Source organism: Diospyros lotus, chromosome 12, assembly GCF_014633365.1.
Source record: "Diospyros lotus cultivar Yz01 chromosome 12, ASM1463336v1, whole genome shotgun sequence".
Classification (NCBI taxonomy): Eukaryota; Viridiplantae; Streptophyta; class Magnoliopsida; order Ericales; family Ebenaceae; genus Diospyros; species Diospyros lotus.
Genome location: NC_068349.1, coordinates 2,233,201 through 2,247,069, shown reverse-complemented (window position 1 = coordinate 2,247,069; position 13,869 = coordinate 2,233,201). Strand labels below are relative to the sequence as shown.

At 39.4% G+C, this 13,869-nt stretch overlaps 1 protein-coding gene across 3 annotated transcripts in view; it reads right to left on the bottom strand.

Moving 5' to 3' along the window:
- The window catches only part of LOC127814175 (uncharacterized), a 43,078-nt gene that overhangs the window by 26,169 nt on the left and 3,040 nt on the right, over positions 1-13,869 (bottom strand). For all 3 annotated transcript variants that reach the window (XM_052355482.1, XM_052355484.1, XM_052355483.1), the window contains 3 exons: positions 13,749-13,832; positions 2,707-2,766; positions 867-911 (listed from right to left, as the gene is read on the bottom strand). In XM_052355482.1, the coding sequence (XP_052211442.1) occupies positions 867-911; positions 2,707-2,766; positions 13,749-13,832 (189 nt within the window). The remainder of the gene's footprint in view (positions 1-866; positions 912-2,706; positions 2,767-13,748; positions 13,833-13,869) is intronic.

Below are 13,869 nucleotides of genomic sequence, written 5' to 3'. Positions count from 1 at the left end.
TGTAAATGTAAGAACATAAAACTGAACAACAGAAAAGAAAATAACTGAATTTAAAAGATCAAACCAAACAGCATTAGGCACAGATTTATCCTGGTTCGGAATGCCTTTGGCAATCCTACATCCAGCCTTCAAACACCCACCAAGAGCAGCCTTTTATTAGGATGAAACTGATCAGTACAAAGCCCAAGCCCTCTCTCAACCCTATTGCTCAAGTACAACCCTTGTTCACTCCAAGAAAACTCAAGAACACAATACACATGCCTCACTTTCTCTAGAACAAAGAATACTCACAATAGAAACAGAGAACTTGACAAGAGAGAGAAGTAATTAGACTGCTGCCTTGCCCTCTTATTTATAGAGGAGGCAGACACACTTAGGCAACTAACTAACTTAGGGAAATTACATATTAACCCCAACAAAATGTACTAATTACACTTAACCCCTAGCTACCTAATTTCTTCAGCCAAAACTACTCTTTTATACTCCTTCCGGTTCTGCTATCTTCTAGGACAAAACTCGAGGCAAACTTCAACAATCTCTTCCTTCTAGATCCTTAATACTCGATGCAAAACATCACAGACTTCCAGAACTGTGTGAAAGCAATATCAACAAACAAGAATAACAGTAATTTCAAAAGCATGAAAAAACAGCTAATATGTGATAAGCAAATGACTGTGTCACCATCTAAATACATAACATCATTGAATAGGTAAACACATAAAGTGAAAATTAAAACCAAAAAGAAGTGTTCACAATAAAACATAATTAAAATATGATTCTCAATAGAGAAAACGCCAGATTAGTATCTAGCAAGCCAGCAGGCAGTGAGCACAATAAACAAATAAGAAAGCTTAAACAGGACTCACCTTGAGTGAAAAGATGAATGATAAATCATCTCTACTTAAGTGTTCCTGATAACAGAAGTATAAAAAAAAAAAGTTAAGATCTTGTATGGAGGAGCAAACAGTTTAAAGGATCAAAGGAAAGCTTTAAGTTTCAGTTTATCCTTATATGTTTCACCACATCAACGTAAGGAAATCACATGGGGATGATAACTAATGCAAAAGTTATCTTTGATCCCACACATTGCATTTGTTAGCAGAAACCACATCCGATCAGCCCTTACCAGCATCCAATGGAATTGATATCATATGGGATATCTGCTTCCAGCACATCCACAAGACTATAGACGAACAGAGACAATCAACTGTAAGGACCAGAGCTTGAATTGTGCCTAGACCAAGTAATGCCTACTATATGGTTGGGCGAGGAGAAAAATTGAAAGAAACTAAGGAAACCAGGGAGGAAAACCTCATTGAGGAGCCAGAAAGCAAACCCAAGCACCTCACCAACTAGAAGAGACCTTGGACAAAGGACTAGAATATCCCTAATTTTCCAGCCCCAATGGAAACAAAAACCCACCAAGGTCTTGTTGACATGAGTGGCCGTGGTTACAATACATTTCTTTGGAGGGCACAGCCAAGGCAGGCCAGGGTAGGCCTGATACTAAATATATATCTGATTACTGAGACCCAGTGCTGGGCAAAGGATGCCGGGACCCCATGTCTCAAGTCGATTCCATAGGCCTAATTGGCTGCAAAAATGCTACATTTCCTAGGAGCCAAGCACAGCCAGGGCACTACAATATACATCACTTTGTTAAGGTATTTCACCAACTTGCTGTGGAATCTAGAGTGGCTGCTCTAGTAGGGCTCTGTTTGGACCCTAGTTTTAGGTCAGATTCAATGGGGTTTAGTAGTCCAGAAAAAGGGTCCAGGTCCAAACCTTTACCTAGCATTGCATGCAGCCAAGGCAACAGAAAACGAGAAAAAATGGACAGAAATGATACAGCTGATTTAAACAGTACTGGCTCCTTAAGATATAGTTAATATCTGCTAGATCTCCACCCAAAAATCCAACAGCAAAGGGAATTTGATCAACCAATTCAATATTGGGAATCAATCTAAAGCACAGTTCCAACAAATAACCCAAGACTCCTTTACAATTTACACAGGCATGAATGTACTAATAAATACCAGATAGAGAGAGAGAGAGAGAGTTAAATAACATCCTGATAATGCTTATTTAATCCCAGCTGGAGTTAGACAGGGCACTGTAACCGTTTTGAAATCAACCAAACAGAAAAGGTAATATTGTGGGCTGGAGCTGGCCTAGACTTTTCTCTCTGAATCAAATTCTTAGCAAGTTTGAGTTCCCTGTATATATAGAGTGCAATGTATTTATTTGAAGTAGTCAAAGCATATGCTTTTTCAGCCAATCTAACAATGAAGGGGTGTGCCTGTTCCTTAGGTATCATCACTTATGCTTCCATCTTCTATTTTTTCTTACTCTTTCCTTTTTGCTAACCTTCAATTTCTCAAATTCTGAACTATCTTAAGCATACAAAGGGTAACAAGCAAACCATACAAAAAAAAATGTAACTTGCCTTAGGAACCCAAAAAATTGGAATTAGGAACTATGAGTTTAACTTTAACAGCATAAAGTAACTTTTTTCTGAAATCATGCAAAGATTTGTAGAACTCATCCATATGGTATGAAATGGTTTATCATCATAAGAATTTTCAACCATCATAAGCTTAAACTGAAAACAAAAAATTATAGCTATACACAAGCACAAATAAAGAATCAGGACCATACTACAATTATCCCAAATAAAAAAGGACTGGTTATGGATAGCTGTCATACTTGTCCATAAACAAGTTCATTTAGATCACTTAGTGATGGCGACTTCTCCAGCACTCGTGCCTGCATCAAGGTAGACACAATTTAGGGCAAACAGTATCAAAGTATAAATGCATGCCTTGTCTAACATAGATGTCTATCAGCATAACAAAACACAATAAGTTTTACTAAAGTTAGGACTTAGAAATACAAATTTAAGAGGATTGCCAAAAACAGGAAGCAAAAAATGTTCACATCTTTTTAGTTTCTATATCTTCTTTTAGTTGGGTCCAACTATTTAATATGCATCATGGAATACAACAGGCAAAATGAATATTATGAGAAAATTTGGTGAATTTTCTTACAAGCATGCTCATAAGCATGAAAGCTGTAACACAAACTCAGGTAATTGGGATGAGGATGCCAGCCACCCTTATATTTTGATTTGGAGAGGGGTGATATTCCAACATAATATGCTGGATTTGGAATACCCCTCCCCACAATCATGCTCATAAGCACAATGCTCACACAAGTCCAAGTACTTGAGGATGAGGATGACAGCCTTATGCTTTGTTATGGAGAAAGGTGGAACAGGAAAGGTGATCAATATATTTTGCACTCTTATTTAGTGGTTCAATCTTAGCATTTAAGTATTCAATGAACATGATTGCTACTCATTTTGGGCTCAATATTGTTAATATAGGTACACATCACATGCAAAGTGAATATGGAACAAAAAGAAATGATTTTGGTGCATGATAGGAGTGGAAATAAAACTTTGAAGGCATGTTCAGCTATCAACTTGAAATGAGATGGAGAAAGTGAAAGTGGAACAAGAGTGAAAAGTGAAAAACGAAGAAGAAAGAGGCCAAGGAAGAAATATAGTGGCCTACAGCGGAATGCATACCGTTGTAGGACCGCTGTAAGAATTAGTTTCTGGAGCTCACGGTCTTACAATAGAATGCATACCGCTGTAAGACCGCTTCAGAAATTGCTATCTGAAGCTCACGGGTCTGTCGCAACAAGTATACCGCGGTAGGGTTCAAAGCTTCGTGAAAAGGCCGTTTTAAGCCCGTTTCAATCCAGATCAAAGAATGATAGACTCCTTCAAGGTGCATGACTTTGATAACCTAAAGAGGACTATATAAAGACTTATTCTTAGGAGATTTGAGGAGTTTTGGATGGAAGAGAAGCGGAAGGAAGATTAAAGACTATACTCTTGGGTTGTATTTTTCTTTTCTTTCTCAAATCTTTGCTATGGATTCCAACTCTTTTCTTTTTCTTTTGATTGCAAGAATGCATTGCTAAGTGTTTATACCTAGGGTGAATGATGAAATTTCGACTTCTAATGGTTTGATTTAAAGTTACTCGGTTTGCTATTTTCTTATTCATTTGGGGTTGATTGCTTGTTATGTTCATAATGCCGTTTTGATGCTTGATCACTATTGAAACGTATTTGTGATTTGTATTGCTTTCAAGAGATTCAATATGGATTAGATATGGTAGCAAACAACATAGGGTCCTATAATAGGTAGAGATACCGTTATGCCCTATGAAATCATTTTGTGATGATCTCCGTGATTGAATGCATGTTTATATGTTCGAAGGTTGACTAGAGATAGTTAGTCTCATATATATACATAGAACTGAATGACTATCGAGAGAGGCTTTTGGTTGTAATTGGATCACGATTTTCAACCTAAGATAAGGAATAGCAAGATCCAAGTAATGACTAAATGAATCATAGAAGGCCGACGGTGGATTCACAAACCTTAGTACCTTATCCTTGTGAGTTTTTGAATCAAATAAATTGTTCTAGTTGCATTTTTTATTCGTAAATTAGGTTTCATTACAGTTGAAGTCATTATTAATGTGTGTTAGGTTAAGGTTAAATCAGTTAGAGTAAACGTCAAAAGTTAGTTCTCGTGGGTACGACACTCTATTAATCACTATATTACTTGTCACGATCCATCCATTTGTGGGATAGAATTAGGCGGTCAAAAGGTTAAGGAACATAATGACAAAGAACTGGAAGGAGAAGAGAAGTAATGGAAAGGTTGTTACTCTCCCTTCATGTGGGAGAAGAGAAGGGAGGGAGGGTAATGTAACCTCTCTTTGTTCAAATAGAGAATGGAAAGGGATGGAATGAAAAAATAATAAAAATAAAATAACAATTTCACATATGTGAATAAATACAACAATAAATTTGTAAGGACAAAAAAATTAAGAATTTAGGCTTTGTTTTGTTCGAGTGTAAAAAAATTTTGGAGACAATATTTTCCAATTTTTTGGTGTCCGATTGACAAAAAAAGATAGGAAAATATTTTACACCAAATGATGTAAAATAACTTACCAATTCAAAATCCTTAAGTTTGTTTTCCTATTTACACCAAAGCGAAGAAACTAAATTTTTCTTTCGTCAAAACATCTTTTCGTATATGTACATCTATAAATAAATACATATATACACAATATGTATACATATATACATACATGCATACACTTACATACATAATTACATACATACACATATATACATACACATGCACACAGATACAGACACATACACATGCACAAACATATACACACTTATAAATGCATCATGCATGCACATGCAAACACAAATATATATATATATACATACATACATGAATACATGCACACACAGATATGCATACATATATACACACACATATAAATATGCACGTGCACATGCATAAACATATATACATACATACATACACATACATATATTGTTATTAATGAAGCATCAAACGATGCCGTATTATGCTAAGGATTTGGAGGGCCTTGATCGGCAACCTCGGGCTGCCTATAGGCAGCCCAATGGAAGGCCACGTGGCAACCATCCAGGCATTACAGATGGCGCCTGATTATTCTCTTTCGTGTTGAGAAATATCATGCTGCACAATTTAATCTTAGCCTTCCATCTTACTTTTGCGAAGCCTTATCCCAGTCGTCCAAAGCTGCTATTTATCATGCCATCGAGATTTGGAGCGTCGGATCAATACCCCCGACAACGACGAAGAAGAGGTAAGGTTGAGGATCAGAGAGGAAAGGATGAGGAAAGGTCGAGTGGTTCGAGAGTCTTTTCTCGAGGGTGCCTTGTGGCTTCCCTCATTTTGATCTGTAAGCTCTGTACATGTTCTGTATGTATTTTCTAGTTTGAAAGTTTATGCCCTAATCTGTATTAGTGATTCTTGGGCGATTTTGGTTATCAAATCAGTGTTGTACAGAGTGGTTTTTGTGCGAGCCTTTTTTTGAGTGTAATTTCTATTTCTCGTATAGTGCAGTGAGCTCTTCTCACCAGAGCTCAACGTGGACGTAACCCTTTCGGGTGAACCACGATAAATCTCTCATGTTATTTTTCTTTCCATCGTTTTTGTTTGTGTTAGGTGGTTGTGCTTTGCTTTTCCGATTTTGTCTCTGTTGTTTGGTTTAAAGGCTTTCAATGATTCCAAAGTATGCGTATGTGTATGTTTTGATCTCCGTTTGCGCAACATATACATTCCTAATTCATACATATATATACATATATGTTTATATATACATATAACTAATTTTTGAAAAATATTTTACAATGCAAACAAACACCAGAAAATAAGATAAAAAATAATTTTGTGCAAAATTTCTTACATCCAAACAAACGGAGCCTTAATTACAATACCATATGGTTTATTACCAAGTCATAAAAAATAGATTTAATGCCTTGGTCATTTAAACATACATTAGGCATTTTAAAAAAATGTTAACTAAGCATGTAAACATACTATGCAACAATCGAAGGCCTAAAAAAAGCTATGATCTCCACATTTCATACACAAATAAGTCTATGAGATATCCCAAATATAGTGCTTGGAAAGATATCATCTTTGTAGAAGGATTACCCTCTCTATACCCCAAAGCGGGATGGAAAAGATATAGACCATGGAGGGGGTTACGGAGGTGCTTTCCTTCATCAATAAATTGATCACCCAAACGAGGGCTTAACCTCCTTCACCTTTCTTACTCCCATCCAAACATGGAGCAATGGTCTTCCAAACCCCTTAAAGTTACCGTCTACATGGAGGTTTCAATTCAAATATAAACAAAATTAGAAAGAAAAAAAAAAGTTGGGTAATGCTTAAGATAGCATGTTTTTGTTGATAGTTTTTTTAGCTTAAAAGAGCATGCTTCTTTTCCAAACAACAAAAATCCCAAAAATAAATAAAAAATAAAATGATATTTTTTTAGCATTTTTCACTATAACTAAACCAATATTATATTCTCTCATTTTTATGCAACTCTTTCCTCAAGATATAACAATCACCTTTGTCAAATTTTCTTAGGCTAGTTTTTTCCCACTGCCTTTTAGCCAACTTTCCACACATAAAAATATTGGTGCTAAACGGACCCTTAGTCTATGTTACATTGGGTCCTCAATGTTTCTTAAGTACACATGTCATTCACTTCATGCTTCAGAAAAAATAGAGAATATGTTCATTATAAATCAAGATATATGTTGAGATTATCTTGAATTCTAATTCAGTTTACCCAATCTATAATAGAGATAGGATTTCCATACTTGTTTTATCCTTTCTTTATAAATAGCTCACCGTGAATCATTATCCTCTATGTAAATTTATGTACGAAGTTGTGTGCATTACAGAATCTCAATGAAATTGTGGGATTGGTATATTGAAGTTTTGGGTTGAGTGAGGGTAAGATAGTTTATCTCTTTTGCTTCCCATCATTTGCATAATGAATTTTTACTTCATTTGTGGATATAGGCACATTGCCGAAGCACATTAAACCTATGTCTCTCTGATTTTGGTTCTACGTGGGCATTATAGAATTTATTTTATTTGTTTATCCAACATCGAGTGAATCAATCCAATATCTAACAAGTGGTATTAGAGCTGATTTCCTAATAATATAGGTTAAAGAAAGAGTTCTATATGAAACTATACACAAATCTTACTTGAATTAAAAAATATATATTGTGCTAGTCTACTAAATATACCGTTTTGTCTTGAGAAATAAAAAATATATATATTTTAAGTAGGACATTTAACCACATATTCTAACTTCATGTTCTTGTACAGCATTAGAAAAATCAACGGAAAACACATAACCTCATTTGTCATCCAATAAAGCCACTAATTCAAATTAGGGACGTTTGCCATCAAGCATGGGAACAAAGAAAAGGATATTTATTTTAACATATATCCACAAGCACACACAATGTAGTTGCCTAAAGAGATTACTTGAGTTACACCTGATCGAAGTCTTTTCTATTAACAACATATCAAGCTTTTATCCCACAATGTGAGATCGGTTCCATGAATTCTAGCTCTCCATTCATTTCTATCTATGGCCTCATAGATAGGATCTACATAAACAACTTGCTTCTTGTCACGGCTGGTGACTCGGGCTAGCTAGTTGGTTTAGAGCTAATCAGCGATAGCAGTAGTGAAGTGGGGGTAGAGAGAAAGAAAGAGAGAAATAACAAGGAAGAACAGAAGAATATAGAGAGAGAGAGAGAGAAATCTGAATTCTGTTGATATTCTCGTTAACGGATCCAAGGGTCTGAGAAGGATATATAGGCCTCTGCACATGGACATAGCCCAGAGGATTCCTTCCCTAAACGATTATAACAACCATTTTGTCCTATTCTAGCCCTTACACGTGGGCTTCTTTTGGAATATTCTCTCTAACAAACTATTACAGCTGGAAATTAAAACAATAGCAGTAACAGAATAAAAGCAAGCAATAACAGAATGCAAATGAAAGAAAATCAAGAAGAATATCGCCCGTGCGTGACAATTCCCTCCCCCTTAAATCATTTCTTGTCCCTCAAGAAATGCTAAGTAGGCTGGCAGCCGTGGGAAACTGTTGGAGAAGACTTGGTAGGTACTCCCATGTGTTGCTTTCTTGTTCTGCGTGTTGCCACTTCACCATCACCTGAATGAGGGGTACTCCTTAGCGGTAGATAACCCTTTTGTCTAGAATGGACTGAGGCTTCTTCAAAATCTCCTTCTCTTTTGGATTGGTGGGCAGCATGGGATTCACCGGCTCAGCCCCAGCTAATTTCTTCAATAAGGAGACGTGGAAGACTGGGTGAATGTGGGTTCCCTGGGAAAGTTGTAGTCGGTAGGCCACCTTCCCGACCCAAGCCATGATGGGGTAGGGACCAAAGTATTTGGGGCTCAGTTTAAACACCGGTCCTAGGGTAAAGGCTTTTAGGTGAGGAAACTTCAACCGGAGATACACTCTCTCCCACTTCGAATTCCCTCACTTCTCTTCTTGTCCGCATACTGCTTCATCCTATTTTGGGCTGAAGCTAATTCTTGCTTAAGTTGTTGCAAAACCATCCTCCTTTGCTGCATGTATTCCTCCACAGCGGTCGTCGTGGCCTGCCCTTGTAAGGCTTGTAGAATGGGAGGTTTGTACCCATAGTTGGCCTCAAAAGGAGACATTTTCAGGGCTGTGTGGTAGTTAGAATTATACCACCATTGGGCCAATGCTAACCACCGATGCCAACTCTTGGGTTGTAGAATGCACATACACCGCAGGTAGGTTTCCAAGCTTTGATTGACTCTCTTTGTCTGACCGTCCGATTGCGAGTGATATGCTGTAGACATATTAAGTTTGGCCCTTATAGACTTCATCAGTCCTTGCCAGAACTCAGTTGTGAAGATCTTATCCCTATCTGAAATGATAGTACTTGGGACTCCATGCAGCGCCACTACTCTATCCATAAAGGTCCTTGCTACCTCTTGTGTTGTAAAAGGATGAGACAGCCCTATGAAATGGGCAGATTTAGTCAGCCTATCCACTACCACCAACACACTATCCTTCCCTTCAGATTTAGGCAACCCCTCTATAAAATCCATCGAGACGCTAGTCCAAGCTTGGTCCGGTATAGGCAAGGGCTGAAGAAGACCGAGGTAGGGCACATTTTCATGTTTGCATCTCTTGCATGTGTCGCAGGCCATGATGAACTCCTTAACATCAGTCTTTAACTTGGGCCATTGGAACAACTGCTTTACCCTAAGGTAAGTATTTTGAACTCCTAAATGCCCTCCTCCCAAAGGGGATTCATGCAAGGACTGCATGATCTTCTTCTTGAGGTCCCCCTTATCACCAATAACAATCCTGCCATTAAATCTGATCAACCCTTCATGTAAAGTATAACCTTCAACCTCTGTAATTCCCAATGCTAGCCTTTCCAGTATTCCCTTAACCTGTTCATCTGCTTCATAGCTGTCAACAACTTCTTGGTACCATTATGGTACTACGGTAGTGATTGCAACCAGACTCCCCTCTTCTTGGCACCTTGAAAGGGCATCGGCAGCTACATTCTCCTTGCCCTTCCTATACTAAATTATGTAATCCAACCCCATCAATTTTGCCATTCCCTTTTTCTGCAGTTGTGTTTGCAATTTTTGCTGCAACAAATGCTTTAAACTTTCATGATTTGTCTTGATTATAAACTTCCCATTCTCTAGGTAATGCCGCCATTTTTCCACTGCCATAAGCACCGCCAAGAATTCCTTTTCATAGATGCTTAATCCCAAATGCCTTGGGCTTAATGCTTGGCTTAAAAATGCCAATGGTCTTCCTCCTTGTGACAGCACAGCCCCTATGCTCACCCCATAGGCGTCCGTCTCCAACATAAAGGGTTTAGCAAAGTCAGGCAGTCCCAAAACAGGTACCCTGCTCATCTCTATCTTCAGCTTCTCGAAGGCTTCCTCAGCCTCTTGTCCCCAGCTGAAAGTGCCTTTCTTAAGCAGGTTGGTTAGAGGTTTACTCACCACTCCATATCCTCTAACAAACCGACAATAGTAGCCGGTAAGGCCAAGGAACCCCCGCAGAGCCCTCACTGTTGTGGGTTGTGGCCAAGTTAACATGGCTTCCACCTTTTTGGGATCAATCCTAACTCCTTCTTTTGATATCAAATGGCCCAAATACTCGACCTGATCTTGCCCAAAGGAACACTTAGACCTTTTGATGAAGAGCTGATTAGATCTAAGGACTTCTAGGGTGGTTTTGAGGTGTTGTAGATGTTAGTTTAGGTTTGGGCTATAGACAAGGATATCATCGAAAAATACAAGTATGAATTTCCTTAAATAGGGTTCGAAGATTTGATTCATTAGCGCTTGAAAAGTGGCGGGTGCATTGGTGAGCCCAAATGGCATCACCAAGAATTCAAAATGCCCATGATGGGTTCTAAAAGCTGTTTAATGGATATCATCAGGTTTCATTCTTATTTGGTGGTATCCCAAACGAAGGTCCAGCTTTGAAAAAATTTTGGCATTGTGTAGCTCATCCATTAGGTCTTCTATCAAGGGTATAGGATACTTGTCTTTGATAGTTAAGGTATTTAACTGGCGGTAATCCACACAAAAACGCCAAGATCCATCTTTCTTTTTAACAAGGAGAACTGGTGAAGCGAAAGGGCTCTGGCTGGGCCTTATGAAGGATTGTTTCAGCATCTCCTTTACCATTTTCTCAATTTCTGTTTTTTGGACGGGAGAATAACGGTATGATCTGATGTTTATGGGTTCGATATTGGGTTTTAGGTGGATTGAATGGTCCAAGGCTCGGGTTGGGGGTAGAGTATCAGGTTCAGTAAATAAGTCCTTAAATTCTAATAGCAATTCATCAATAGGGGTTTGAAGGTGTACCTGGTCAAGCTCACACCGCTGGCTGCTGACAGTCAGGCATAATTCCCCATACAGTTTCTGCTCGGCCCCTTCTTCTACTGCTGCAATGGAGAACAGTTGGGCCAGTTGGTTCCACTTGCTTCTGAACACTCGATGGAGCCTCTTCCCTGTTGCCATTCTACAAGTGCCAAACTCTCTCCCTCCCGTGAGAGTCATTCTTCTTCCTTCTTTATCAAATGATACCTCCATCCTATTGAAATCAAAGCTTATGGGGCTCACTCCTTTCATCCAGTCAACCCCTAGTACCACATCACAGCCCCCTAATTGCAACAACCTCAGGTCCGCTTCAAACTTCTCTCCTTGCATCTCCCAATTAAACCCCTGGCATACTGATTCACTGATCACCCTATTCCCATTAGCCACTGTCACACTTAGGGGTTGAGTTTCTTTGGGGGAACACCTCAATCTTTTTGCAGATCCTTCATCCAGGAAGCTATGCGTTCTTCCACTGTCAATTAAGATCAACAAGTTGTCATTCTTCACCTTCCCTTCCACTTTAATGATCTTGTTATTGGTCACCCCTTTCAGCGCATGGAGTGAGATCTCACATGTGTCTCCTTCCCCGAGCTCATTGTCCCCTTCCCTTTCATCTTCTTCTTCTTTTAATTTCTCCTTCGGGTCCCCTTCTAATAACAACAACTGCCACCTGCATTGATGCCCAAGATAGTATTTATCCCCACATCTGAAACATAACCCCGGCTGCCTCCTCGGGTCATTGTATTTTCCCCCAGAGCTAGGCCCCCCTGAAATTCTAACACCTTGGCTGCCTCTACCCCAATCTCGGTTATGTACCTTCTCTCCTTGATGGGATGAGCTTCCAATGACAGCCCGGTGTTGTTGCCTCTGCTTCCTCATCAAGGCCTCGACCACCATTTCTTGTAGTCGTGCACTTTATGCCGCCTACTCCACTATTCTAGGCCGAATCATTTTAACCATAGGCCTTAGATCATCACTGAGCCCGCTCAAAAAACTAGAGACAAAATAGGCTTCTAAGAGGTGGGGGTCATTGTTGATCATCAGTGATCTCAGCTCTTCAAACCTTCTCAGGTAGGCATTCACCTCTCTTACATGTTTTAATTTGTTGAATTCTTCAATAACATCTGACATACTCTTTTCTCCAAACCTCTCGCATAACCTCCCAGTGAACTCCACCCAGGTTAGGTTATCCCTGACCCTTATCCACCCCTGGTACCAAGCGTCTACCAGGTCATCAAAGTAGGTCGAAGGTAGGGCTACCCTCCTTTCCTCAGGTACATTGTACCAATCAAACATGCGCTCACATTTTCTCACCCACCACCAGGGATTATTCCCGTCAAACACCGGAATCTCCAACCGAGGTGTTGGGAACCCCAGGTTGCTGTGGATGATTCTGTCCTTCATGTCAACCTTCCATCACATTCCTTATATCACCCTCCGGTTCCACCCCAGCTCCCTCATTTCCTGCTACTCTGTCTCTCCTATCGTCTGGTATTAATGGTTCTGTTCTAGCTCTAAGGGGAACCTCGGGGGCCAATCTCATAGCATTTTGGCGAGTGAACATAACCATAAACTGTTGGAGTTGGGCTCCCAACTCTGCTCTCATTTGCGCATTATCCTCCCGCATTTGAGACAGAGCCCCATCAAGCCTTCTCTCGAGTTCTCCTACCGAATTTTCCATTCAGCGATCCAATGCTAAGATCGCCTCATGATTGCGCTCCGATCCTCGCTCTAACTAATCTACGCGACACTGGAAGTCGGTCACCGTCGAGCCGAGTTGTTGTAGCTGCATCCCGAAGCTCTTCATGCAGGTACCTTCCGCCATGGAAGAATGCTCTATTAATCCAGACAAGACCGTAGCTCTGATACCAAATTGTCACGGCTGGTGACTAGGGCTGGCTAGCTGGTTTAGAGCTAAGAAGTGGGGGTAGAGAGAAAGAAAGAGAGAAATAGCAAGGAAGAACAGAAGAATATAGAGAGAAAGAGAGAAATCCGAATTCTGTTGATATTCTCGTTAACGGATCCAAGGGTCTGAGAAGGATATATAGGCCTCTGCACATGGACGTAGCCCAGAGGATTCCTTCCCTAAACGATTATAACAACCATTTTGTCCTATTCTAGCCCTTACACGTGGGCTTCTTTTGGAATATTCTCTCTAACAAACTATTACAGCTGGAAATTAAAACAATAGCAGTAACAGAATAAAAACAAGCAATAACAGAATGCAAATGAAAGAAAATCAGGAAGAATATCGCCCATGTGTGACACTTCTGTTTATCATGTTCATGTGAAGTACTATTCCAGCATAAGATAATTCAAAAAAAAAAAAGAAGTAATAAAAACAAAATAAGAAATCAACAGCACCTTCACACCACCAGGAAAGCAAAATGCTGCTAAATCCTTTGGACGGACAGCTAACCTCTTCCCGGGAGGATAATTGAAAAGTATCTGCCAAGTATAAAATACAAAATAATGCCAGCACCAT